Here is a 26,875-nt window from a genome sequence, read left to right as displayed (position 1 = left end):
TATATAATTTAAGATATACTATATAATATTTATCTTATAATATTATTAACTTATTATATTACTAATTAAAATCATTATTTTGTTTAGTAAACAGTTCAGTGAGTTTTGTTTTGACATATGTTATTCTCGACATTGTCTCAATAATATTTGAAACATTTTAACTGTCGGTCATTGCTTATTGAAAAATTATTAACAAAGTGAGTCAAATGAGAAGAACATAATTTCCGGACTATATACAGAACGAGGCACTTAATTATTTATAGTGATAGAAACAAGTGTTTTAAATCAAACTTCGAAATATTTCAGTCGCCGGCCATTATTTAGCAGAAAGTTATTAACAAAAGCAATTGGTAAAATCTCATATTAATATATTCCTTGCAATGACCTTAGCTTTGACATATATTTTTCAAGTTATGTCTCTGAATAATTTGGAGAATGTTTGAAAGTTCAATGCAACGATTATAATATTTTATCATATTCATGTAAAAAAATAATGAACGCGTAAACGAGGAAAAGTTCTACTTTTCCATTATTCAATTCCCTGTTCAAAAGAAACATAGTCCTGCTTAAAATTTGAATTGAGTAGAAAATGATAGAAAATTTTTGCTTCTTTTTTCAATAGCTATTCCCTTTTTAAGAAAATATTTAAGAAATTTACTTCAATTGTCATTTTATATCAATTTCGGAAATTTATTATTGCAGAGCTATTGTTTCCGTGTCTGGTGAGTAAATATTGATTATGCTCGTTTCTTGGTTGCCCATTCTCAACTTGACATGTAATAGATGTTTGTCACGATAATTTACATCGCAGATATTATTTTCCATTCTTTCCTGTATGAGCAGTCCCACTCCTGCCTTTGTTCTTTCGCTCTTCGGTCTGCCATTGTAGACTAGGATGTAGTTCTGGTATTTTGTTGAATTTTTTCCCTTTTTACTGGTTTCCAATATGCGCATATGTCGACTCGGTGTTTATTGAATTTTATTATTATTTCTTGGTCTTTTTTATTCCAGGATTTTATATTCCAAGCTGCCAATCTCAGTGTATTTATTTCCTTTATTCGTCTTTTCCTCTTCCTCGCCGAGTCGTCACCGTTAACTCGTCCTGCATCCAAGGCATTTCTGTTGAGTCTATGAATAAGATCCTTTTTTATCCCCAGCAAGTTACTAGTCTCATCCGGAAACTTTCCTCCTTTCTTATTCGGGCTTGGAACTGACCACAGCGGAGTTCTAAATAAGTTTGTTTCAATAATAATTTTTTTTAATACAACTTTACATTTTTAGCTGGGCTCTTTTTGTTGTTTATTTTTATATGAGGAAAACAATGGCGCAGCGTGTGCATTTAGCTCCTTCTTTTACTTTTTTTGAAAAAGGTAATTTTTTTAGATATCATATTTTTTTAGAAAAATTTTTTTACAAAATTAATATTAAACGTCTAAAACTGAGTTCTTTTAATTAGTAAAATTAATTATTATATTTTTGTCGGTCCGATATCGCTACAATAGTAGCGTAGTTACAAAACGAGGCATTTATTAATCAAGAAACAATTTCATTTCACTTATTTCCGAATTTCCTATAAGTTAGTTAATAAATTTTGTGTCGGTCCGATATAAAAAATTATACCTGTCATCAATTGAACACATTTGTAAAATATTCTAAAAGGACCGTTTTACTTTAATAACCAATAAATTGTCGTAAAATTATTATACTAACCTTATATCGATTGTCGCAAATAACATTGTTTAGCGCTAATGTAAATATCAAGAGACACAGCCAGCCTCGAAATTCGTATTTCGAGGCTTGAAAATGGCGCCGAGAACGTATCTCTTGATTTCACACAGGCCGATATTCATAGTTAAATCTTACATTTAACGAACGTCTCAAGTTTATCTTCAGATGCTATACTAATTTCATTTCATCAGCTACGAAACATCTGAAGATAAACTTAAAACGGTCTCAAATATAAAATCCGACTATGAATACCAGTCATACATATAATAGTGTTGTCTTCATCTCACAGCTTGACTTTTCTGGGAAGTGCGTTCCACTTAAACGATCGTGAGCGTCAAGTGGAACAAACCATGGCACCATGGCGCCATCTATTGGCGAAAATGGTAGAAGGACATTTAGTCAGGAGACGACGACGACGATGACGTTTCTTACGCGTAAATTCACAATTTCGGGCTTTAAGCTAAAATATTTCATCTTCTAGAGCACGTAGAGCAAAAGTAGAGACAGTTTTATTAAGTAACGTGAACTCAAAGAATCGATTAAGATGATCTCGTCAGCTCAGCCGTTGTAATCGAAATGAGAAACTCGTCTGCATTCAACTAAAGTCGTCGCGTAAATATATACGGTCGGCTACGAGCTCATTGTTTCCCACATGCATTTAGCTTCGCGATACAACCGTATCGCTTGATATATTTATATTTATTTATTTATTTATATAAGGCATCCAAAAAACCATTCAATATTTATATGGTAGATAGTACACATAATAAGTAAAAAAAGCTTTAGTAAACATAGGTCAAAAACTCATCCGTATCTGTAATATAAACATTTTTATGTGTTAGCATCATGATCGTCTTACTGGCTTCTACGTGTCGCATGTGACGTAAGAAGAAAATAATCTGTCTAAATCTTTATCTTGTTATTTACTGAAGATGTTCCAGATGTCTTCCTTCCATTTCTATACACGCTTAGTATCTTCTTACAGAGTCGCGAACTCTCTCGAAAATTTTAGGTCTCCGTCGAATTATTTGACAAGCATGTTGGATTCAGTGATTCACGTAAATCTTCGAAGTTCTTTATCGACGAAGAATACATTACTATACTCTTTCAATATCACTGTAAAAAAAAGTATAAAGGATTTAAATCAGGAAATCGAAGAGTCATGCAACTGTTCACCAGGTCCAATCCAACTTTGATTGAACACCGTGTTTAAGTGCTCCCTCACATTACGCACAAGATGAGCTGGAGCTCCATCATGTATGTACATTGATAATCTTTCAGTCAAAGGCATGTGCTCTAAGAACTGATGTAATGTATTCATCAAGAAATTGAGATAAGCAACAATTGCCAATGAAATCTTCTATTATGAAGTGTGTATGGATATCGAATGGGGAGATTCAAAACACTGAGGTAAACATCGTATGTGACACGCGGAAGCCAGTAAGTAAATCATGATGCTAACATACGAAAATGTTTATATCTCAGAAATGTTGAGTTTTCGATATGTTTAATATCTTTTTATTCGGTATGGCGTGCACTATCTACCATATAAATATTGAATGGTTTTTTTGGACACCATATATATATATTTATCATATATCTATGAACGCATAAATCATAATATCCTAACTCTTTCCAGAGTTTATTGAAAGAAATAGTTGCACAGAGAGAAGCCTTTTAAAGCATAAAAAACAGTCAAAATTATTTAAATACAAGACTGTTTATATCGTATATAATTGCTTTAACGATCTCTTTTATTTTAAGGGAATTTTATGGCGATTATGTCTTTGGCGTCAAAAGAGAAGTCTTTCAAGGCTGCAGCGCAAAAATTGAAATTACCTGGAAATAAGAGCGCATAATTAGTGCATAATTCCTACATATCTATTTTGCTGAATAATTAATTATTTTTAGGTGGGAGGTGACTAACAGTTCGCTTAACTTCCTCCTCCCTTTTTACTTAAAATTTTGTTTTTTATCGTAACTAATAGAGCATAAAATTTAAGCATTTCATTTTCAAAGAACACATAAATAGCGCATAATTATATTTATTTACTATTCGTTTTCCAGTAAAGGTGGAGGGACCTAGCTAGACAGATGTGAAATATTATTCATTCACGGGATCTACTAGGAATAGATATTTTAACAATTTAAATACCGCTATTTGCAAGTTTTGATTACACAGTGATATTAATTCTTGTTCCTAGTTAAATCCTAGTTCCCAAAGTGTTAAGAAATATGCCCCGGAGTTGATTTTGCAGATACATCACTGGCAGTGAGTACGGTAGTATCGTATTAATGACACTTTAACTCTTTGATCGTTAATTAGAAATATCGTTATCGTTATGCATGCACATTATTCTTCATATGTTAGGTGAGTACTCAATATTAAAGACTTTTTCATTTGAAGAAGGTGTCGCGGTGCGTCGTGTATTTGATTCGCGACATGTATAAGAAATTTGCAATTGTGTTACTCATTGCTGTTTCATTTAGAAATTTTGCAGCGCGAAAAAGCGAAGAAAGTTAGTAACAGCTTATGTCTAATTTTTTTTTATATATATTTCCATTCAAACACAAGAAAACTATCTACTCTGATGATCAACAACCGACTAAAAGTTGCAGGAATGCTTTGAAAAATTTCCTTTCTTACGTGGAACTTAATTGTCCTTCCGGTGAACACAATAACGTATTAAAATTAGCATCAAAATGAGCGCGCATTATGTGAGACACGTAATCGAACGATAGTGACGTACGACGATAAATAAGTGAGCTATCGCTAACACAGAATTGCATGTGCAAACTAATAATTACTATATATTTCTACAATAGGTTTTTCTCACATTATAATAGTACGATGCATTCCATTGCTCATGTCCCTCATTTATTTCCTCTATGATCTTAATACATATAATTTTCACATTTCATTTGCAGAATGCAAGGAATATGCCGAACTGGTTTATGAAACCGAGAATTCGCCAGTTTTACGCATCACCGCTGGCTCGAACAAAATTTCCCGTTGTGCAATCATCGAAACACCTCTGATCGTCGGTGGAGTTCGAGCAAAGCCCGCGGAATTTCCTCATATGGTGAGAATTAATAACCTACAAAGAATAATGTGGTTAATCACGAATTTTGCAAATTTTACGCAAAGTTGGTATAAAAAAATATCGTTTATTATAAATTTTTATTGTATAAATTATATATATATGAGTAGGATATAATTGGATTTAATATACGGTTTGAAAATAATTGAAAACATATATATTACCAAAAAATTTTTCAACAAAAGTTATTTGGCTTGGAGAAAAAAAGTAGCATAAATTTTATTTTGATTTTTATTTATTTTAATTTATAATTTCTATATTTTGTTTTTATCTTGAATGAAGCTTCAAAAATATTTGAAAGACAACTTGATTTTTTTTAATGGGAGCTCATATTTTGAAATTCATTAATTGATACAGTTTTTCCTCTTCACAGAAAAATATAATGAAATTATACTTAGCAACTGTTAATTTAAAAAATATTTAAAAATTTTGGCATATTTTAACATAAAATGTGAAACATTTTGCAAACAATTCATTTATTGATAATGCTGTCTTACTACTTTTAAACACAGAATAAGATAAATCACAAAAAGTAACGTATTTGTTTAAAAAAACATATATATATTCATTGGAATTAGTTCCTAAAAGCTATTATGCAAGGGAAACCGGAGCACTATAGGACACTTTTTTTGCAGACCTGTGAAATTAATGATTTTTGAGATATTGAAAAATTAAAATGCTATATTATCGAAAAATCCTTATAGTATTAATAGCAAATTTTTTTAATTAAATCTTTTTTCTTGTTCACGATGACCTTTTTCGATTTGTATGTGAATGATCCACTGTGTTTCCCGGGGATCAGTAGATGGTCAATAGAGATGTAAAAGTATTTTTTGTTTTAGAACTTTATTCAAGACTTTTAACATTAAATATTGATTGAAAAGTTGATGATACGTTTTATACACGTTATAAAATATTGAAAACAAAACAATATTGCATATTCTCATACGACAAAAAGTATTGATGGACTAGTGCAAATAATCAAGAATTAAAATTCTAATTTCTTGCACTTCTTGGCTAAGTATTACAAAAATTATCATTATCACTGGTAAAAATTATTGCGATGAAAAATATTAGGTGGTAAACTTAATTTCTGCCACTCGCTACTCGAAGGTACCGGCTCCAACGTTGGCGAGTTTCGATGGTGAAATCGCAGGTCTTGTGTAGTTTAGACATTACTGAAAGCGATTCAGTCCTCACAGGTTAGATTTCTCGATACCAAAAAGATTTTCCAATCGATTGAAAATGAACAGCTATAAGCTGTTTTCCCGACATATGCTTATTCACTACTTCGACCTCAAGAAAACCGCGGCTGAAATGCATCGCTTATTATCCAAAGTGTATAGTGATGAAACTCCATCGGAAAGAATATGTAGAGTTTGGTTTGAATGCTTCCGAAACGGTGATTTTCGAAACGTGAGAGACAAAGAACTTCCCGGATAGCTGAAAAAATTGGAAAGTGTCGAACTGCAAGAATTGCTCGATGAGAATCCAGCTCATACATTTTTAGAGTTGTCGAAAGCGTTAAATGTTACTCCAAAGGCCGTCTCAAAACGCTTGCATGTCGTGGGAAAAATTCATAAGAAAGGGATAAGCTACCACATGAGTTGTCAGAAAATACCATTTTGAATCGTTTGTCTATCGCAACTTCTTTGTTTGCCAGGCAAAGAAAAATTAGTTTTTTGTAGCTTATCGTGACTGGCGACGAAAAATGGATTTATTTTGATAATCCCAAGTGGAGGAAACCATAGATCATCATCTCGACCAACCATCCACTTCAACGCCGAAGAGGAATATTCTCTTCATTTGGTGAGACCAGGACAGTGTGCTGTATTACGAGCTCTTGCGTCCAAATGAAACCGATATAGCTGATCGCTATCAACAGCAATTATGCCGATTGAGTGACGAGCTGATGCAAAAAAGACTATCCGTAGCTAATAATTGCCGCAAAGTCATTCTTTTGCATGATTACGCTCGACCGCATGTCGGATGTTGCGGAAAGCGTGAAGCAGACACTTCTACAGCTTGAATGGGAAGTTTTTTCCGCATCCTGCGTACTTTCCAGACATGATACCGTCGGATTACCATATCTTCCGGTCGATGCAACACACACTTACGGACACACATTTCTCCAGATACGAAAAAGTCCAAAAATAGCTGGATGACTAGATTGCCTCCAAAAAACCCGAATTCTTCCTGCGTGGAATCCGTTTGTTGACCGAAAGATGGGCCAAAGCTGTCTGTTCCGATGGGCAATGCATTGAATAAACCAGTTCGTCGATTTGCTATCAAACCACTATCTTTTCTTTCACTCACAAATGGGAGGTTTCATATGCAACCACCTAATACATATTCTATATTTTTATAAAAATATATATTTTATATGTTTTTTTAAATATGATAACAAATCTAAATCATAAATTGTGAAATAAAAGACAATTTGTTAGTAAAGATATGTTACAATTGAGGTTTCCGCAATGGAACGAAATTTGAATTAATTATTAATCATAGACAGTTACAGTTAGAAAATACAATATATTACATAGGAAGTAAAAATTTTACTCGAATTATGCAATGATTACAAATCTCATAATAAAAATTTAAAAATTAAATTCGATTGAATATTTGCTTGAGAACGATGTCCGTAATTATTTCGCAATTCAGAAGTAATAAATTAAATGTGTTTCTTTTGTCAAATGCCATGCGTAACACTAGTTTAATATTTGTTTCGTATTCACATCTGCAACGATCTATTTCACAGTAAAATATATTTCGTATGTCAATTGAGGAATCCTTATATTATATGCTACGCTATCTAGATTTCCGTGTATCGTTTCAACGATAATCGACAAAGTTACATTTCCGCCTTAGGCAGTGATCGGTTATGGTAAAAACGAGGCCATTATTTGGCAATGCGGTGGAAGCGTTATCTCTGAGAATTTTATTCTGACAGCAGCACATTGCGGGGTATCTCCGAACAAGTAATGACTTCTTTACTTGACTATATGATATGACTATTACCGTTGTTTTATACTACCACATTAAGAACCTTGGATAAATAAAAGATTACGTTTATAATAATATGAGTTTTTTAAATGCATGCTTCAGTGGTCCCGCGACAAAAGTGCGAGTCGGCTTGATTGATTTATCAGCTCCCGGCGACTCTATGCAGGAAAGAAATATTGCAAAAAGTATAAAGCATCCGGATTATAAACATGCGATCAACTACCACGACATAGCGCTGTTTAAACTTGATCAACCATTAAATCTAAACTCTCAAGTGCGTCCTGCGTGTCTTGAAGTAGACACACAAATACAAGTAAAAAGCGTCATCGCTTCTGGATTTGGAAAAACTTCTTACGGTTTGTATTTCGCATTGACTGATATATTTTAATATCAAGAATTACTAGGTCGATGCAAAAGTTCGTTCCGTTGCTTAATCGAGTTCTCCCCTCAGAAATTCCAAAATTTCTACGAGTGCGGGATCATGTAGCTATCAAAGAACTATGGCAGATCATTGAACAAAACGGCGCATATTTAATTAATTGTATTTTTAAATAAATAATTATTATATGTACATTTTGATTAAAGACGGAATTAATTTTGTATCAACCCAGTATTTTAAATCGAGTTTTACGAATATTAGCAATATAATTTTATTTTGTTAACAGAAAAAAAACTTTGTACAAAATTAATTTAATAAATTCAAATTCAATAATCAGTCACAGTTTCAACAACTATTTACATTATGAATTGACTCCATTGTTGGCCTATTATTGGACCAACAGAAGTTAGCCTTCCATTTTTAGAATAAACGAATTTTAATAGTTGTGTTGATATCCTATTAGACGTGTGCCAAATGATATTGCCAATATCCTATATGACATTGTACCAAAATGATAAAACCAAAATGTGAAAAATACGTTAAAGAAAAGAAAAATACGATTTTTAGTCCAATCCCCACTTTTTGATATTTCTAATTCTCACAACTGTACTAAGTTGTATATCATAGTTATACGGACTATTATGATCATCGAAAATTTGCTATATTGCTATTATTTTAAAAATTTCCTTTGTATATGTAACAATTTGTATTGAGGCTTATATTTGCAGAAGCTGACACCGGCAGCAACGAACTAATGAAAGTTCAGTTGAATTATATACCTGAGAACGACTGTAAAAAAAGTTTCGCCGAAGACCTCGGTTCTCAAGGCTTACCTCAAGGTTTTATACCAAATCTACTTTGTGCCGGCATAATGGAAGGTGGTAAAGATACCTGTCAGGTCTGTGAAACTTGTCTTATTTTTTTAAATTTCACACTCTTCATAATAGAATTTTATATTTATTTTGCTTAAAATAATGGGTAAAATATAATTAAAAATTGTGCCTTTTTTTATGTTGATTTTACACACCCTTTTTCTGAACACATTTAAGAAATTTCACATAGTTAAATTGTTCTGCAGATTATAATATCGTTTGTAGATATTTTATAATATTTCTAGTTTCTCTATTCTTTTCTTTTCTATGATAGTAGAAATCGTCACAATATATAAATTTTGATGAAAATTCATTATTTCAGAGTTGCTGTTTCTATGTCCAATCAATATTTCTTATTATAATTTATAGAAATATTTATATTTTTATTAATATTATTCTTAAAAAATAATTGTAATACGTTAATATAGCTTATGTATTATTTAATTTAACACTAATATACGAATTTTGTTATCACGATGAGTATTAACTTCTTAACTTTGTGTACAAAACATTACTTCTAAAATATAATTGCTTTATTTTCGCGCTTAGCTTAATATTTTAATATTTTTAATTGTTTTTACAGGAAATATTTTGGTTTAATTCTCTGAAATTCTTTTTTAGACAAAATTTGTAGGTTTCATTAGAGCTTTGCACGCTTGCTACTTGATGAACTCCTTTTCATTAGTGACACTTACGCGAGAAACTTCATATGCAAATTTCTCCTAAATATTTGAGAGTTGTGTCGTGCTACTTGCCTATTTATTGATTAAGATTGCAATTCAATTATAACTTTGCATATTTGCTTTAGGCTTATAACTGTTTTTTTCTCATCTCTTTGCAATCTGTAACTTCTGTCAAATGTGACAACGTCAAAAAACGATAAAGTATGAAAAAGTAAAGTTTGTTATTTTATTTATCTATTTACTTATTAATCTTAATTATTCCGTTTAACCTCATGCTCTTTCATGTTTATATTTTTAAATATTTTATACATACAATATTGCTCGGCTCTTAACCGATCATGATGCAGACCCGTTGAAATCATGATAATTAGGAAAACTAGAACTTCGTTGGAAAGGTATGCGAGTATATCGACTATATCGACTATATTGATAATTATCATCTGGACGCGCGCGTCTTTGAGCAGGCAACCTGTCGCAATGAGTCGTATGTTAATGCAACACCCATATATTGTACATATAAAAATTATTGCAAGATTAAACAAAATAAATGTTCTAAATTTCCTCTTGACGGAAAAAATCCCCACCTTCTCGCGGTTTCCGTTGAGCAACAATGTGTACGTAGTCCATTCGTAAAAATTTAATACAATAAAATTATTTTTGCAAAAACTAGTTTTCTTTAATTTGACTATACGTATTTGTTATTAGTAAAGTAAAAGGTAGACTAACATAATATTTTTTTACGAAATAACATTAATAAACAAATAATTAAATTTTTTATTCCATTTTACTCGTATTAACGATAAATTATTTTTCCAAATTTATAGAACTTTTTTAACCCCTTGACATACAAATAAAACGGAATTTGATGCGTCCGAAAAATACTATTTAATTTTGCTCAATGAACAGTTATGTGCAAGCTTGTGAAACAATTGAATAATCACAAGTGAAATAATTTAATAATCTAATAATGCACGGAGTCACCGGAGACAGTCCTTGACGTCTCGGAGACGTCAAAGTCTACAATGGTACATGAAATGAATGACGTCTCCCAGACGTCATTGTATGTCAAAGGGTTAAGAAAAACCCGTAGATATTGGCCAAAAGTGGATTTCTACTACTTCTTTATTATTTACGCCCCTTCTGTTTATTATTTCATTAATAAATTTTAGATGCGCAACTTAATTTTCAGCCTTTTTCGTTAAACTTTGATATTAATTTATAAAAAGTTGAATAGTTACCTAATCTTCGAAGTAATCCCCCGAAGTAATCACTTTCTACACATTTGCTCCATCTTTTGGGGAGCTTTCGAATTCCACTTCGGAAAAAAGAGGGTTGTTTTGAGTTGGTAAACTCAACAATACTTTTATCGACATTCTCGGCAGCAGTGAAGTGGGTATCAGCCAGGTGATGTTGCAGGAATCTGAAGAGGTGATAATAAGCTCCGAAGGAACGAAATCTGGAGAATATGCCGGGTGCGATAAAATCTCCTAGCCCAAGTCGGTGATTATTTCTAAAGTCGTTTTTGCTGTGTGTGACCACACATTGTCCTGAAGCAACATGACTTTTTTTTTTCCTTGTCGGTATAAGGCCTTTTTTCTCCAGTTCGTCATTGACACGAATCGGTTGCTGCTGATAACGCTCAGCAGTGAGTAACTTACAGTGTACGACGTCCTGCTGATCCCGTCATATATACAGCAACACTTTCTTGGTGTGGATATTCGGTCTTACGGTACTAGTCGAAGGCTCACCATGGATAAACTCACGATTTTCGTCTCTTTGGATTATCGTAGAGGATCCATTTTTCGTCGCAGGTCACAATCTTGTGCAGGAAATCTTTCTTCTTAAATCTGAAAAGCGACGACACAGCAATATCATAGCGTCTAATCTTATTCTCAGCTGTGAGTTTGTGGGAACCCAACGGCTCTTCTATTGAATCCTCCTCAGCTTATGCAGACGCTTAGAAATGGCTTGTTGTGTTACTCCGAGTTCCTTTGCGAGCTCTGACTGTGTGCGACAAGAATTCTCTTCCAAAAGTTGTTCCAGTTCTTCATCTTCTATTTTTTTGGCTGTACTGGACGTTCTTCATCATGAAGGTCGAAATTTCCACTCTTAAACTGCTGAAACCACTTCTTCCGCGCGGCCGAACGTTCGAATCTGGAACGACCATAAAAAAATCAATCTATTTGTTAAAAAAATTTAGAAATATTCTAATTTTCATTTATAAATCGATATTTGAATAAAATCTTAGATTTTTAGAAAAAAATATTTTTCAATCTGAATATTGATAGCATAGACACATACGCGTTCATATTATATTTAGATTGTAATCAACTTTATAGAACAGTACATATCTAATTAAGAAAAAAAATTTTAATATTCTTTTTAATTATGTGTTTTAATTCTGCTTTGTTTGCAGGGTGATAGCGGCGGTCCTTTACAAAGAGTTCTTGCGAAACCTTATTGCATGTACAGCATTGTGGGTGTGACGAGTTTCGGCAAGTTTTGTGCTTTTAAATCTATGCCTGCGATTTATACTAAAGTTAGTACATATCTTGATTGGATTGAGAATATTGTTTGGCCATAAAACTTTCTGAGATGTCGAATTTGTATCGACATTCGCTTTTTAATCCCCAATTTTAAATGTAAGACGTATGAGTCTGGTTTAATTTAGAAATACTGAATAATAAGAATATATTATATATTGTTTAAAATTTATTTAAAATATGTTCAAAGCATTTATTAAAATTTTTTAAATCTTAAAAAAATGTCAAATGATAATAGTTGTCCTATGTATATTCCAATCCACTGGCTCCGGGAAAGTACGGGGAGCGGAAGACCGAAACTCCACTCCCCCGAGCAACCAGAGTGAGGACAACATGCCAATTGTCGGACGGTTGATGACAAAATGAGAAACACGGTAATCGCGAGCACGCTATGTACGCAATTTTTTTCAGAAACATAGCGGCCGGGGCAAGTGTATCTGTTTCGACGCATGTTCGTCAAAGCTCGAGTAATTGATTGAATTTTCAAAATATTCAGACCATGTTGATAAATAACCACTTTTGTGTGTACTAACTATATTTAAATATATTTCGAAATCTTGGAGAAGAAAGTTGATTATATACTAAAGATTGCAGTTTTATTATATTATTACATAAATGTAAATTTATATCATAATATTTAGAATAATACTCAATATACTTCGAATAAATTTTTCCAAATTTTAAGTCCAATTACATCCAAAGACTGTACTTAAGCGGTTACTTATTTTTTGATATTATTGAAATCTTTATTTGCTTGTCATTTAACATAAGTTCTTCCCATTGTTCCGGACAATATTCTATCTATATATGAAGCAGTAACAAATTTTTTTACTCAATGTTAATATAATTATGAAACCTAACAACTTGAAGAACAATTGAATATTTACGAAAAAAAAGGATTGGACATTAAAAAAAATATCCCTACGTCGCCGCTTCCTGATTCCTGTAGCGGCTTTCCCCTTTTATATCGATGCCTCCGGATTCCTGTCGTGACGTCCCATCGCCTAGTGTGTACTCTATCATCGTTACCGCTCTATACATCGGTGATAGTGATTTCGTGAAGGTTTTCAAAATAAACTCAAAAACTGACACCATTCTCTGTATCGAATTTTGCATGCCGTTATTCCCGTCTACTAAAGAAGGTGTCATAGAAGGAACTTTCTTGCCGGAACAACTGCTGTTAACACGAGAAAAAATCAAATTTTTCATTATCGAAATAATGGCTAGGGATTAACTCTGTCAAGAGTTTTCAGGTGTCCTCAGGTTCCTTTATTGCTTGGTACTATCGTTCATCGAAATATTCTATTACTTTACACATATGAATATATGAATATTACTTTATACATATTACTTTACACATATGAATATACAGCAAAAAACAACTAAGACAATAAATAATACGTACGTACAACTAATAACTAAAAATTTTGCGAAAGATAAACAAGTAGGTTCTGCGATTGATGATTTCTTAATTTTGGTTATAAAGGTCTGAATCAACAATCAATTTATTTAAAAAATACTGTTTATTGCAAAACAAATTGCACATCTCTTTTGTGTGTGTGTGTGTGTGTGTACGCGCGCGCATATTATGTATGTGTGACATAAAATAAATATTTTCATACGTACAAATGTACACACGTGCAAACACAACTCGCTAACGCACGAGTGAATGTACATCGATTTTTACAATTTGAAAATTAAAAACGACACTTCTGTAGAATATTTTTATTTTATAGTTAAATTCCTCTCTCTCTCTCTCTCTCTCTCTCTCTCTCTCTCTCTCTCTCTCTCTCTCTTTCTTTCTTAACTATAGTCAAATATTAATTAAAAAGAGGCCAAAATGTCGCTGAATGGAGTTCCGGGTTCTTTCGCTGCTGCTTCGAACGTCTCGACAAACGCTTCCTTTTGAGATTCCTTAGATAACTGAAATCATAAACGATAACGTAAGTTATGAAATATGTGTATATATATATATAAAATATAATATAGGACATGTTTATTTACCTTGTTATAAAAATCTGAAGCGGCTATACACAACATCTTCTTGTCTTCGTACTCGTACTTGCCGATCCTCGATTGAACATACGGAAATCTGCCAGTTATGGCTAAGGAAACGCATTATTTCTCCGTACAGAATTGTAAAGTTACATCGATATGAAAAGGATACAACGCTCTCAACCAATGATTTGTCGATGCGCTTATAAAGAAACAAGACAGACACCAAGTCGACATCGCCATTGGTAAACTCTGAATAAAATTCGGTAAACTAAAGACTACCCAGTCCTGAAGAAGCTCCATTTCCGTACAGGTACACGCTTTTTCACAGACCTGAAAGAAAACGAATCAGGTCGAATAATGTTCGCTCATTTTTCGTTGCGGTGCAGCATTATTACATTTGTTTTGATCGCTCCACAAACCTTAAAAACAACAGCGGAGAGTAATCTCTGATGCGGTTGTTGCGGCGACAGAAATTCTCCTATGACTTTCGTTAAGATCTCCGACGGTGGGAAGAAGTCCCCGAGGATGCCCGAGAGAACAGTACATAGCACTTCCACTTCCATAGGATGTCCCTTCCGAATTTTATCGAATATCGCGGAAGTGCGTTCTATAGATCTGACTAACGCTTCCGGTTCTACGTCCGGCAATGGTTCCTCCTCACCGGGTTGATTCAGTCGATCGGCCGCTTCCGTGTACATGCATGTCAGTAGAAGCTGCAGAGCCGGTAATGCCAGCAACGGGCTTGGTTGCTTCAACCGATCCATCGCAACTTTAACAATTTGCTCAGCGACTTTCCCGACTACGCTTTTCGTTGCGACGAGCCTTTCAAGACCCTGCCGGCAAATCAACGGTCTTCATACTACGTTACTCGAGCGATTACGTGAAAGGCGTAACGTACCTGTAGCAGGGTCTGATGCAAGCCGTACGAGATATTCGGAAGCGTGACTAGAGAAAGGACTAATTCTAGCACGGCCGGCGCTTCCGTGTCTGGCGGCGTGTCTTCCGCATGCTCCAGCAGAAAGAATACCAGAGCCCATATTATCCCCTGATGCTCTTCGCTTTGGCTCAAAATGCTGTACCAAAAGAAAAAGAATGAATTGATGAAAAACTACGCGATTATATGGAATAGACAAAGACAAATGAAACGATAAATCTTCGGTGTACAGGGTGAGTTACTATATCATAGTATTCTTAAATAAACTTTTTGGTTTTTGTATTATGAGAGTGTTTCGGAAAAATATGTTCTGTTCTACAGGACACGTCAAATAATCGAATTGAATGAATCTCTTGTCTTTTATTTTTCTTTTAATTCTAGGTCACTTTGGTTATTTGATAAGGAACATGGTATTATTTTAACATAAATTTGCAGTTAATATTTAAAATAAATTCGATGATCTGCGACATCATAACCTTGAACTTGAATATTCATACTAAAAATATACAAATTATAAATACTAATTAATACTAAAAACTTTACAAATTCCCTGTTTCTACTATGAATGGATACATTCTTAACATTACTTCCAATGCGTGGGGTATTTTATCGCAATATGTATTCCAAGTATTGACTGTTTAAATTGCAATAATTTCTTGTACAGTGGATGAATGATAAGTAAAACGGCTCGTGTGTATCGCATGATTCATTCATACTATTATTATTACTACAAAAGTTAAGGGCTTAAGAAGGCGACAGACTGTCATTGCAACAAAACAGGTCACAAAACAGATTGTGACACAGCCTTTCCTCAAAAAATTTAGTAGATTCAGGCCTTTAGTCAACTTTAAAACCTTAGGATCTACATATCTTATTTTTAATGGTGTGATGATCACTTTACCGAGAAAAATGAATCTTCGGCAACAGTTAGTAAGACAAGTATAATATACAGTACAATATGTGTTCTGCCGTTTCTGCTGCTTTGTTGTAAAGGCGGCACACGGCATCCTCTGTCTTACCAATGTTGCGAAGATAATATTTCAGACGGCAGTTGGCTTGTATATAAGCCCGTTACTAAGTTCTTCCTCTCGAAAGACCAGGTGATAAACTTTTTGACGTCGGCCTGATATACTGTTCCAGTTTGATACCTTCGTTTGTTCTTTTATGAATATACTCTCTTACATGACTTTTCGGTATGCCGCAGCAAGGCTCTATGAATGGCGAATTTGCTCTTTTTTTCTAGCCCATCCGTCGTTCGTTGCCTTCAATTCTCTCATATCTTGGAATCCACCAGAGAGTTACGTAGTTTTCTTTTCAGCCAACTTCAGGGTCGTTTAAAGATTCCCAGACCAAGTTGGATATCACATGTTAACTGTTAAGGTAGAGTCCAGCGGCACAAATATGCGATAGTTGGACTAGTACGATCCACTCGTGACGACGAGAAATTTATAAAATATAATTCCAGTATGAATATTCTCTCGGATTTAAATTAATCTCAAGATGTTGCAGATCATTGAACTCATTTTTATATTAGTTACAAGATTATGAGAAAAGTACTGTGTTGTATATATCAAATCAGAATAACTTTGGAGTCATAAGATGTGACTTACAAAAAATAAATTTCAATTATTTTATGTGTTGAATAGAACATATTTTTCATGGAACATTTTTTTTCTAATACTAAACAAACTAAAGAAATAATTTAAAGAAGTTTTTCATTTGTTCTTAATAATTCATATTGATAATTAATAATAATAGTTAATAATAATTAATAATAATTTTCAATAGTTCTTAATGATATTAATCTTATGAAATATTTAGTAGTTTAATTTAAACCCGGCCTCACCAACGTGAGTTAATCAAATTGATCGATTAAATTCAATGTATCCATCGGAACTGACCGACAATGATGCGATTGGACAGTTCCAACGGAAAAGCTGAATTCGACCGATTTGAATGACTTGCGTTGGTGAAACCGGGCCTTAATCTTGTATACAAATGGTGCTAAGATATAATAATTCAGTCTGTATATATGTTTTACTAACAAATAAAATGAAATGAAATTCGATTAAATTACCCATTCGAATCTTGCGAGTCAATATGTTTTTGTATGTATTCAATGGCTAGCGGATGTATAATATTCATCGTTTCCTCACACTTGGCCAGTACTGCGCTTTGCAGTAAATACAGAGAGCCATGAAGTGCGGAAACTCTGGCGGGTAGAAATCCTGCCTTTAAATTGATATCCACTATGCGCTTTACTTTGTCCAAAGTATCAAAGTCCTACGAAATAACATCAGTTGAAGGAAAGCAAGATATTAAACAAATAAGTCCCTGATTAAACTTCTCGCTCGTACCAGTGGCGTTAAAACGGCAGCGGCTTTACATATCGAAACAGCCAGGTATTGATGCAGAATCGCATTTTCCGTTGGATGAACTCTCGATACTTCCAGACATACGTCGAGCATCCATTGGTACTGGGACCGTTCGAGAAAGAGTTCCGATATCGCCAAAATCGATTTGATGATCTCAGTCAGCAACTGTACAGGTGTATCAGCCTGCGGTGACAACCAGCTGGTGTAATGTTCAATGAGGAAACGTAGACAGGAGTCCAAATCGAGCGACGCGGACATGAGTGCGTCGTTTCGTCTGTTCTTCAAGTCGAGAACAGACACATTTAATTTATCCTCGTACAAATTGCAGAGTGACCACAAGTAAGAGACCGACAGTTGACTGTACGTGAATCTGTCGGTAGTCCCGATTCTTTCCACGTTCCCACGGCGAAAAATGTGATCCAGTCTTAATCCATATCTATTCTCCTCGTTCATATATTCGTACTTCCACAAAAGTAACTCTTGAATCGCAAACAATTTCTGGGAGCTGACTTTATGCATGGAAAGCTGGGGATCTCTGGGATGATGGATCAAAGTGCTGGCTTCGGGACTGCCGGGACACGGTAACAGAAGAGTCTGCAATAATAATCTCGTGATCGCTTGAACCGTCAAACTGCTGGCTTGAATCAAGCTCACCACCTCCTCTGACGGGGTGTTCTCGTTTTGTAAGAAATTAAGAACGCTCAGAAATGCCATCCAGATCTCTTCGAATTGCGACCTGGACGTCCAGCCTAGCAGGTTTACCCGATAAATGAACTGTTCTAGAATATCTACTTCTTGCAGGAGGTTGGACTCCGACGAGAGCAGCGGGAAATAGCACTTGGTTGGACCGGAGCCGATAATATGCCAGCCACGTTGCCACACCAACGGGGGTGTCAAGATGTAAGAGTTCACTAACGGTTGCCGACTCGTGCTAACAATGAGCGATTTCATCGTGTCGAACAAGTACGGTGGAATATTCTTCGTGAGGCCTTCCGTTTGACATTTCTCGAGCCAAGCGACTATCGATGCCATTTGAATGCACGCACGAGCGTAGTCCTTGGTGTTCTCGTCTCGCAGGGCTGGTTCCAACGCTTGGGAATTCACGACCGGTAACGGGTCCATCGTCATCAATACACTTTCGACGACTCTCGTGAGAGAGATCGCCGCGGAGCACACCCACGTATAATGGGCACTGTCGCCAAAGATCTTACTCGGTGCGGCGTGCCTGAGAATCTCCGCCGCGCAACTCAACGCGAGATCCATGTCGTGCGGTCTCGATTTCTTCGCGTTTCTTCGGTCGGAATGGATCATCCAATGCGCCAGCTCGAGACACAGGATGGAAAATTTCGCGATATCCTCCTCGAATTTGACGTCGATTTTCGCTACATTGTACTTGGCCAGTTTCGGCAACGTCTTCATGTAAATTTTAACCGTCGGGATTATCATGAAGAGGATCTCCCAATAAAGAGAATCGCTCAACAGCTCGTGAAATCGAACCGCGTACTTGAGCTCCTTCCCGCTGTCTGCCTCGGGATTGTAAATCTGATGCGGTTTCGGCGTGAGTTCGCAGGTATAACGAATATGCTCCAGCAGGCATTGTTTAGCAGCGACGTACAGAGGGCTTGCGTCGAAATTGAAGTCCTTCTCGCTTTGCGCTTTACCGAACTCTAACTTCTGACACCTCTCGATACTGAGTCTTGCCCCCAGTATTATGCAATATTTCAAGATCTTCAGATTAAACTCTTTGCAGGAGAGGATGCTCAAACAATCGTCGAAGTCCAAGTCCTTCAGCAACTGCGCCAATTCCATCGGATTGTTGCCGGCGCTCGCGTGGCAACATCGTAATCTCACTTGGGACAAGAACCAATTACGATCTAACTGAATGCTCTTTACGGTAGACGGATTGAAGGGCCGGCATTGGTCGAGCTCCAACGGCGACAAGTCGTAGTACTGCACAGCCAGTTTATTCAATAAGCTTATTAAACCGCCGTGTTTTTTCGCCAGCTTGGTCGTCTGCAGAATGTCCATGATCCTCACGACATCGTCCTTCGACAATTGGCCGATCACGTCCTCCAAGCTCATGGTCAGCAATATTTCCACTCTGCGACTGGCAATTTTCGCCGCCATCCTCGACAAGGCGAGATACTTCGTGGACAACAATCTCGGTATCAAGGTCATTATGACCGCGCCGCTTTGCGAGTGATGAGCACCCTCGATACTCTGCAACAGACGCTTTATGAAGCTGGGCTGCGATAAATCCGTGCATTTCGTCGCGATGGCCTGTACCAAAAGCCCGCTGGCCGCCGGATTCCTGTGTACAGCCGTACTCAACAAATCTCTGACCGGAGATTCAGTGGCGATGTTGATAGCTTCTTCTATGTGGTTCACCAGCAACCACGTCAGCGGTTCCACGTCGTTCAGATTCTCGCATATGTAATCACAGAATAATATAACGCCTCCTTTCCGAATAATTTGTACATTTATGCTACTGATGGAGTCGCCCCGTTTCTTCTCGCTCGCGCACCAACTGCGCGCGATACAGTCGGCGTTGCTGTCCAGTATCTTCGACCAGAAGGACATCTCGTTGTATCCCAGTAAAATCATCAAGTAAGCCCACTGACACGTCACCGTCGGACAGACGTTCCCGATACTGAGCATTAAATAGTTGAGATGATCGATGGGCAACTGTTCCTCCTCCGACACATTGCGTCCTTGAATCATCTGCATCGTCGCGTTCGCTACTTTGCAGTGGCTACCGGACTCGAACATATGGATGCACAATTGTAAGAAAAATGCAAACTGATGCACCAAGTAGCTGTCGTCGGTTGTATAGTCGGAGAAGTCGACGAGAGGATCCGCGGATTTGTGGTTTATCAAGCCGAGGAGATTGAACACCTTCGAGCTTATCAGGTTGATTACCTTGAATATGAATCTGGCTAATGTCTGTTCGGGTGGTATCTGGTGGGACTGAGCCCCCAGTACGTTCAGGGGGTCCGTATGCTCGGAGGAGGGCTCCTGCAGCGAGAACAGGTGCGATACGTCCGTTACGCATATACTGAGATCCGAGAGGCGCGCCAGCATCGCCTCCTCTTTGGCGCAGGAGATCAGCGAGAGGAGTACGACGTTGACCATACCCAACCAACGCTTCAATTTCAGAGTCGAGGCCGTCACGGAAACCGACGCGGTGAACAGTATCTTCAAGAGAGGATCCACCGGCCGGAACACCGTCGGTGAGATAGCCGCGAATAATTTCACTAATGCAACGTGAGCCTTCTCGGATTCTATTCGGAGTTTGCCGGCCGCTAGTATCGGCAGCACGGTATCCATGGTTAATCTGGACCATCTGCGCCATTTCTCTTCTCCGTTACCGTCCCCGCTAAATCTCGACTCCACCAAACAAAGCGCCAGAAGCTCGACGATTTGATGATACTCCGCGAGACGCAACAGCATAGCTATCAGCACGTCCCTCGTAGTTTCCAATTCCCGTTGCTCGGCTACGCTCGAACTCCCGTTACGAATGAGAAATATATCTTCGATAACGGGCGCCAGTGCGGGTATGCAATGCGTAATCGCCGGTTGCCCGCTCGCCATCAGACCGTCGCACAATTGAATTATCTTTGGTATACCTATTATCGCTTTGGAATGATTCTTCTCGTACGACAGATGCACCAGGAAATTGAATATCTTCGGCAGGAGTTCCTCGGTCTGTTGTATGTGACCTTCCTCGATGAATTCGAACTGCTTCAGCACGAACCCGATGAATATCTTGTCGGAATCCAGTAGGCAGTAATTGACCTTCAGCTGCACCAATTGGCTCAGCAGCGTGAGAACTTGGCATTGCAACGCGACGTTGCTGGTAACGGTGTATTGTTTTAAAGATTTTATAACCATCGGCTCAAAGAGCCGGATGAAAGAAGCCACCGATCCCTTCTGATCCGATGATCGCGCCAAATTCTTAAACACCGACGAAAACTTACGATCACCTTTTCTGCGCAGCAATCCTATCCATCTGAAAAGAGAGAGAAATAGATAGATAGATAGATAGATAGATAGATAGATAGATAGATAGATGGAGAGAGAGAGAGAGAGAGAGAGAGAGAGAGAGAGAGAGAGAGAGATGTTATCGCATCGACGCTATTGAAGTATCAAAATGATACCTACCCGTTATCTGGTTCGTTTTCACCCCTGCAATTGTTCCCTATACACTTGATCGTGTTCGCCATTTGTCTCGCGGGGTATTGAAAACATTGGTTGTAAAAACCTTTAACGTCGTCCTGCGATGCGCCACATCGATCTAGACTTTTCTGCATATCCATTTCGCTCCACTGCGCGTACACATTCGTACCGAACAAGCATTTCAACAGTTGCTGTACGCATTGGACCGTTGCGGTCGGTGACAATGTGACGGTGCTTTTCAGATAACAGAGCACCTCTTCCGCTATCCTGCCTACTTCGTTGACGGATGCGACTTCGAGTATTTGGGAGAGCACGTCCAGCGTTGCGTTCAGCAGAGACAGATACATTTCGCTGGCTTCGTACTCCAAAGTGACCAGGTAATTGGCATGCGCCGCTTTCAATATATCGTATATCTTCATATAATGCGGAGTACCGACGAACGTTCCTATTTGGTCCTTTCCGCTCTTCGGACCTCCGATCTTTTCCGCCTTTTCCCTCGACTTCTGTTCCGGCACGATCTTCCTCTTTGGTGATAAAGTTTGCGCAGACGATAAGGACGGTAGCACAGGCTTGACGTTGCTTTGTATTAGCTGTACCTCCTCAATCACGTGAACAAATATGTTCAAAACCCGTATAATATGCGTCAGCAACATTTCCATGTACTTGTCCTTGCACATACTCCACAATTTGGTCGGATCGCCAGTCTTGAAGTTACAGATGGCTAATCCGGAAGCCAGATTTCCGGCAAGGAGGATCAAGTGTCGGTGTGTGGAAAGATCTAAGCTGATGGTAGAGGACGATAGAAGAGGCAGTATCAACGACAGGAGGCCACTGCCTACGGGCGAGGAAATCATGTCGTTTGTGAAATTGGCGTCATTCGCATCTGATCGATCGCTATTTTTCTTAGACTTCTTCAACATCGTCTTTGGCAGAATGCAGTCCCATCCTCGGACATAAATCGTCGTGGGATAAGTCTCGCTCAAGCAAAAGAGGGTCTCGCAGCATCCGTATATCAAATATTTCGACGAATGCACCGTCAATATTTCCGTTAGAACGTTGACTATGCGAGATAAAGAATATTCTACGCTAGAATCATAATTTACTCCGTTGTTACAGTGACTCAGAAATACAAATGGCTCGATAGACGTGTTCACAAACGGCTTATGTTTGTCTTGGCACGACGAAAGTTCCGAGATACTTAATGTTATGCTGTTTAAAAACTGTTGAGTATATTGCGACGCTTTCTTTGTAATAGTATCTTCTTGAGGATGCCGGTAATACAAACAAGGAATACTCCTGAAATATAACAAGAAACGTAATATGCATTAATTTAAATGTAATATGATGTAATAAAACAATGAAATTAGAACTATGTCTTACTTAACAATAGCATCGGATGCTGCATGCCTCACTCTTTGGTCTTGATCGCCTAATAACGCTATTATAGCATCGATAAAGTGTTCTTGAAATAATGATTGTCCTGTTATGTGTTCTATCGTAATGTATGATAATTTACTTAATAAATCGACTAATTTTATCTTCACTAGAAAATATGGATTTTTCACAAGTTTTGGCAACGTAGTTAAAATGGTAAGACCGTGTTCATTATTAATAGAATCTAACAACTCCGGTAAGCAAAGGTTTAACGCGTCCAGAGTTTGACGACACGTTGTCGCGGAATCGTCATTCAAGCCCTGTATATTTGATAAAAAAGAAAAAAAAATATATATATATGCAAGCACAAATTAAAAATATTTTTATTTATTTACATTGGAAACTTTTTAAAACATGCATACTCACTTTCAGAAGTAATTTTATCATATCTCCTAGTAATATATTTTCGTGTCCTTTCTGCGCTGCACATTCAGCTCTGAATTTTTGGAAAGAGCCACCGTACTGGACAAAGACAGACTTTAAAAATATTCCAATCACCATTGCTATATTGCCCCTAATCTGAGGATCTGGGTGATTGGCAAATAACAAAATGTCTACAATCAATTGATTGTTTTCGTTGCAGCAGCTGAATTCTTTGGCCACGGTCATCGTAAGCAAATGCGGGTAGAGTTTTAAGATATAACCCACGCATGTTAGAGCAAGAGACTTTACGCTAACACGAAATAACTTGTCTGGCATTAAGTGCCCGGGTTTGCCAGCTAATAAGAAGGACGATACTAAATAACGACAACAAAACTTGACAGGCATATCCGAGTCTGTAAAACTTCCAATATCCGTTTCATACAATGCGAACTCCAACGAAGATTTCTTAGGAGAGGCGAATGATACAGTAATTTCCTCGGAATAATCCTCCTCTTTTGATTGATCACTCGGTAGATTTGAATACGGTGCTTTCACCAGCTTTTCGTTCACACTCCCGACATCGCTATCTTCCTCGACAATTTCATCTAAAAATATTAAGAGCTAGTATTTGCAAAATTATTATATGAGCCATGTTTACATGTTTATTCTTACTATTAATAATTCCGATCTTCAGACCGCAGTAATTTTCCATTATCTTCCCTTTCACTTCAATTATATCATTCACATATTCATTCGGTAGCGCTGAATTATGCACAACTGACGATGCAGTTTCCGCTTCTGCAATCCAATTGTCTATATTTGGAGTGATTTTTGGGACATCCAGTTCATGCAAGTTCGAAACTAAGTCGAAATTTCCACCATGAACAGTACTTGTACTGGAAATACTCATTTCGTTCAATAACGATGTCATTTGATTTAATGTTATCTTTCTTTCAGTTATGCCTTGTGATGACAATAAGACAGACACTAAAGGCTTTGGAGGCATTTTTAAAAGTTGCACCAAAGTCTCTAAAGCTGCATTTATAATATTATGATCGGAATGCCATTTTGCATAGTGCAAACACAGTTCATATATATGTAATAAACTATCTGTTTGCTGTGTTTCAATATCTTGAGATTCCGATGATTTACATATATGAGATAGGATGACTTTTAGGCATCCAAATATGCCTATAATAGTGGACGAATAATCCTCAATGTCTCTTGCAGGCACTATTACATCTGATAAAATAAATACCATTATGCAATATAATTTTTCACAGTTGTAAAATATTTAACATACCTAATAAATAATTCAAGACATAATTTAAAAAAAACTGTGGTTTTCTGCAATTTATACACGTCGTCAGGATCATGTTTGCTGCTGCTCTACGAAAAACTGCTTGAGTAGAGGAGATGTTTTCAAAGAATGCTTTTAGTAATGTCTGAAATAAATTTAATTTTACCATTAACTCATGGAATAATATTCATAATTGTGTCAGATTACTAACCTTGACATCCTTGTCTGTCATAAATGGCCCTAATACTTTTAAAATAAATGGTAATGATTGCGATAATGTTTCAATTACAATATCTTCAGATCGATGCGCAATGATCACTATACATGGTATTAAATTTGACACATAAGCTTTACCCCTTGTGGGACGTATCATGTGACTTAGCAGACCAAATCTCCACAGAGCAGCTCTCAATATACGTGCAGGTCCATTCCTTTTTATTTCATTATAAAGTTCTATCTGAACTTTAACAATATTACTGTCAACAACTGCCTAAATAAATAATATAATATTTAACAAGAACATATTTAGCAAGCAATATATATATATATGTTTGTCATATGTCATTTTCGTTAATTCTTTAATTTGTACTATACTTTTATAAATTTCTCTATACGATGAGTCATAAATTATGATAGATAATTAGTCTGCTCTTTTTAACTAAACCGGTTATACTAATTCAAGAAATTTATGCATCTGAAACATAAGAATCTTGTATGTTCCAATGATATGTAAATTTCTTGAATTAGTACAGCCAGTTCAGCTAAAAGGAACAGGCCAAATATATTACCAATATAAACATATATATCAGTATAATATTGTACCCTTATAATTTTATTGAGGGACTCATCAGCAACCATCCTGACGTCTGACTCCTCATCGTTACACAATGCTAGTAATGTTTCGATGGAAACAGTAAGAATTTGTGGAAACTTAAGATTTTGTCTGACAGTTGAAGAACATATTCCATCAACGATGATTGTACAACATGATATTTTCTCTTTCCTATTGTTAATGGAAATTCATTTAAAAAAAAAAAGGTTGAAATAACTTTTTTAATCATGAACAATTGTTTATTGTTTATACCTTGCTCCAGAATCCGACGTGATGTTTGATTCTCGCAACGAGTTTAATGTTTCTACAGCTTTAAACACGTTATTAATATGAGCCATACTGATTCAGAAATTTTGCCCAATTCTTCAAAGAATATCTTCATATAATATGTTTAGCGAGCGACATATTTATTAATTTTGGCCTATTCACAGAATACAACCTTATAATAGGTACATTACACTTAGTCTGTTCTTTTTAACTGCACTGCTGAACTAATGCGATAGATTAGGAGAAGTTCACACGTTGACAGAAAATCAGAAAAACAACAACCAATCAGAACTCACGCTGGTTATAAGTAATAGATGAAGCAGAAACGCTGGTTATAAGTAATAGATAAAGCAGAAACCGTCGACCACCAGCGCGAGTTCTAATTGGTTGTTGCTTTTCTACTTTCTGCTTTTCTGTCAAGGGGTGAATTCTCTCTTAGAGCGAGAAAAAATATACTTGTCTCACTAACTTATCATGCCAGTTCAACAATGCAGTTAAAAAAACAGACCATTTGTTACATGTGATGTGACATACGTAGATTTGTTCTTCTTAGCTGTACTGAATCTGTATAGTTATTGATCTGTTCTTTTTAGTAAAACTTGTTGCAATAGTTTAAAAAGAAGGGTATATAAAAATGACCAAAATTTGCCCTAAAATGAAAAAAACTAATTCTACAGTGTTTCTTGGGCCGGTATTCATAATCATATATTTAAAACCGTTTTATGTTTATCTTCAGATATTGTACAACTCATTTCATTGGTTACGATGCATCTGAAAATAAACTAAAACAGTCTTAAATATAAGATCTGACTACGAATACCGGCCTTGGTATAAATGAAAAAGAAAAATAATATTTATAATGTCGATGTCACTTCTCTGTACCT

The 26,875-nt window shown here is 36.3% G+C and overlaps 2 protein-coding genes across 3 annotated transcripts; one reads left to right on the top strand and one right to left on the bottom strand.

Moving 5' to 3' along the window:
* Positions 1 to 2,086: 2,086 nt before the first annotated feature.
* On the top strand, positions 2,087 to 12,353 carry LOC106751835 (serine protease snake-like). The gene is made up of 6 exons (XM_014633027.1): positions 2,087 to 2,162; positions 4,657 to 4,811; positions 7,701 to 7,810; positions 7,938 to 8,191; positions 8,943 to 9,112; positions 12,186 to 12,353. The coding sequence occupies exons 1-6, from the start codon at positions 2,087 to 2,089 to the stop codon at positions 12,351 to 12,353; spliced, it is 933 nt and encodes a 310-aa protein (XP_014488513.1).
* A 1,717-nt stretch (positions 12,354 to 14,070) lies between these two features.
* Positions 14,071 to 26,599, bottom strand: LOC106751914 (huntingtin). 2 transcript variants are annotated; one of them, XM_014633185.1, is made up of 15 exons: positions 25,977 to 26,599; positions 25,715 to 25,895; positions 25,104 to 25,382; positions 24,896 to 25,037; positions 24,265 to 24,834; positions 23,596 to 24,197; positions 23,176 to 23,489; positions 21,781 to 23,091; positions 17,602 to 21,628; positions 17,322 to 17,527; positions 15,209 to 15,383; positions 14,730 to 15,143; positions 14,480 to 14,640; positions 14,317 to 14,404; positions 14,071 to 14,235 (listed from the first exon to the last, which is right to left on the bottom strand). In XM_014633185.1, exons 1-15 carry the CDS (start codon positions 26,060 to 26,062, stop codon positions 14,137 to 14,139), a joined length of 8,655 nt encoding a protein of 2,884 aa, XP_014488671.1. In that variant the 5' UTR covers positions 26,063 to 26,599; the 3' UTR covers positions 14,071 to 14,136. The 2 variants fall into 2 exon arrangements, with proteins under 2 accessions (XP_014488671.1, XP_014488672.1); XM_014633186.1 differs by lacking the exon at positions 25,715 to 25,895 and having other exon boundaries at positions 25,977 to 26,058.
* Between the last annotated feature and the right edge of the window lie 276 nt (positions 26,600 to 26,875).

The sequence above is a fragment of the Dinoponera quadriceps genome, unplaced genomic scaffold (assembly GCF_001313825.1).
Source record: "Dinoponera quadriceps isolate SergipeBrazil2010 unplaced genomic scaffold, ASM131382v1 scaffold316, whole genome shotgun sequence".
NCBI classification, from domain to species: Eukaryota; Metazoa; Arthropoda; class Insecta; order Hymenoptera; family Formicidae; genus Dinoponera; species Dinoponera quadriceps.
Note: the sequence above shows the minus strand (reverse complement) of the source record. Positions and strands in the feature narration are given on the sequence as shown.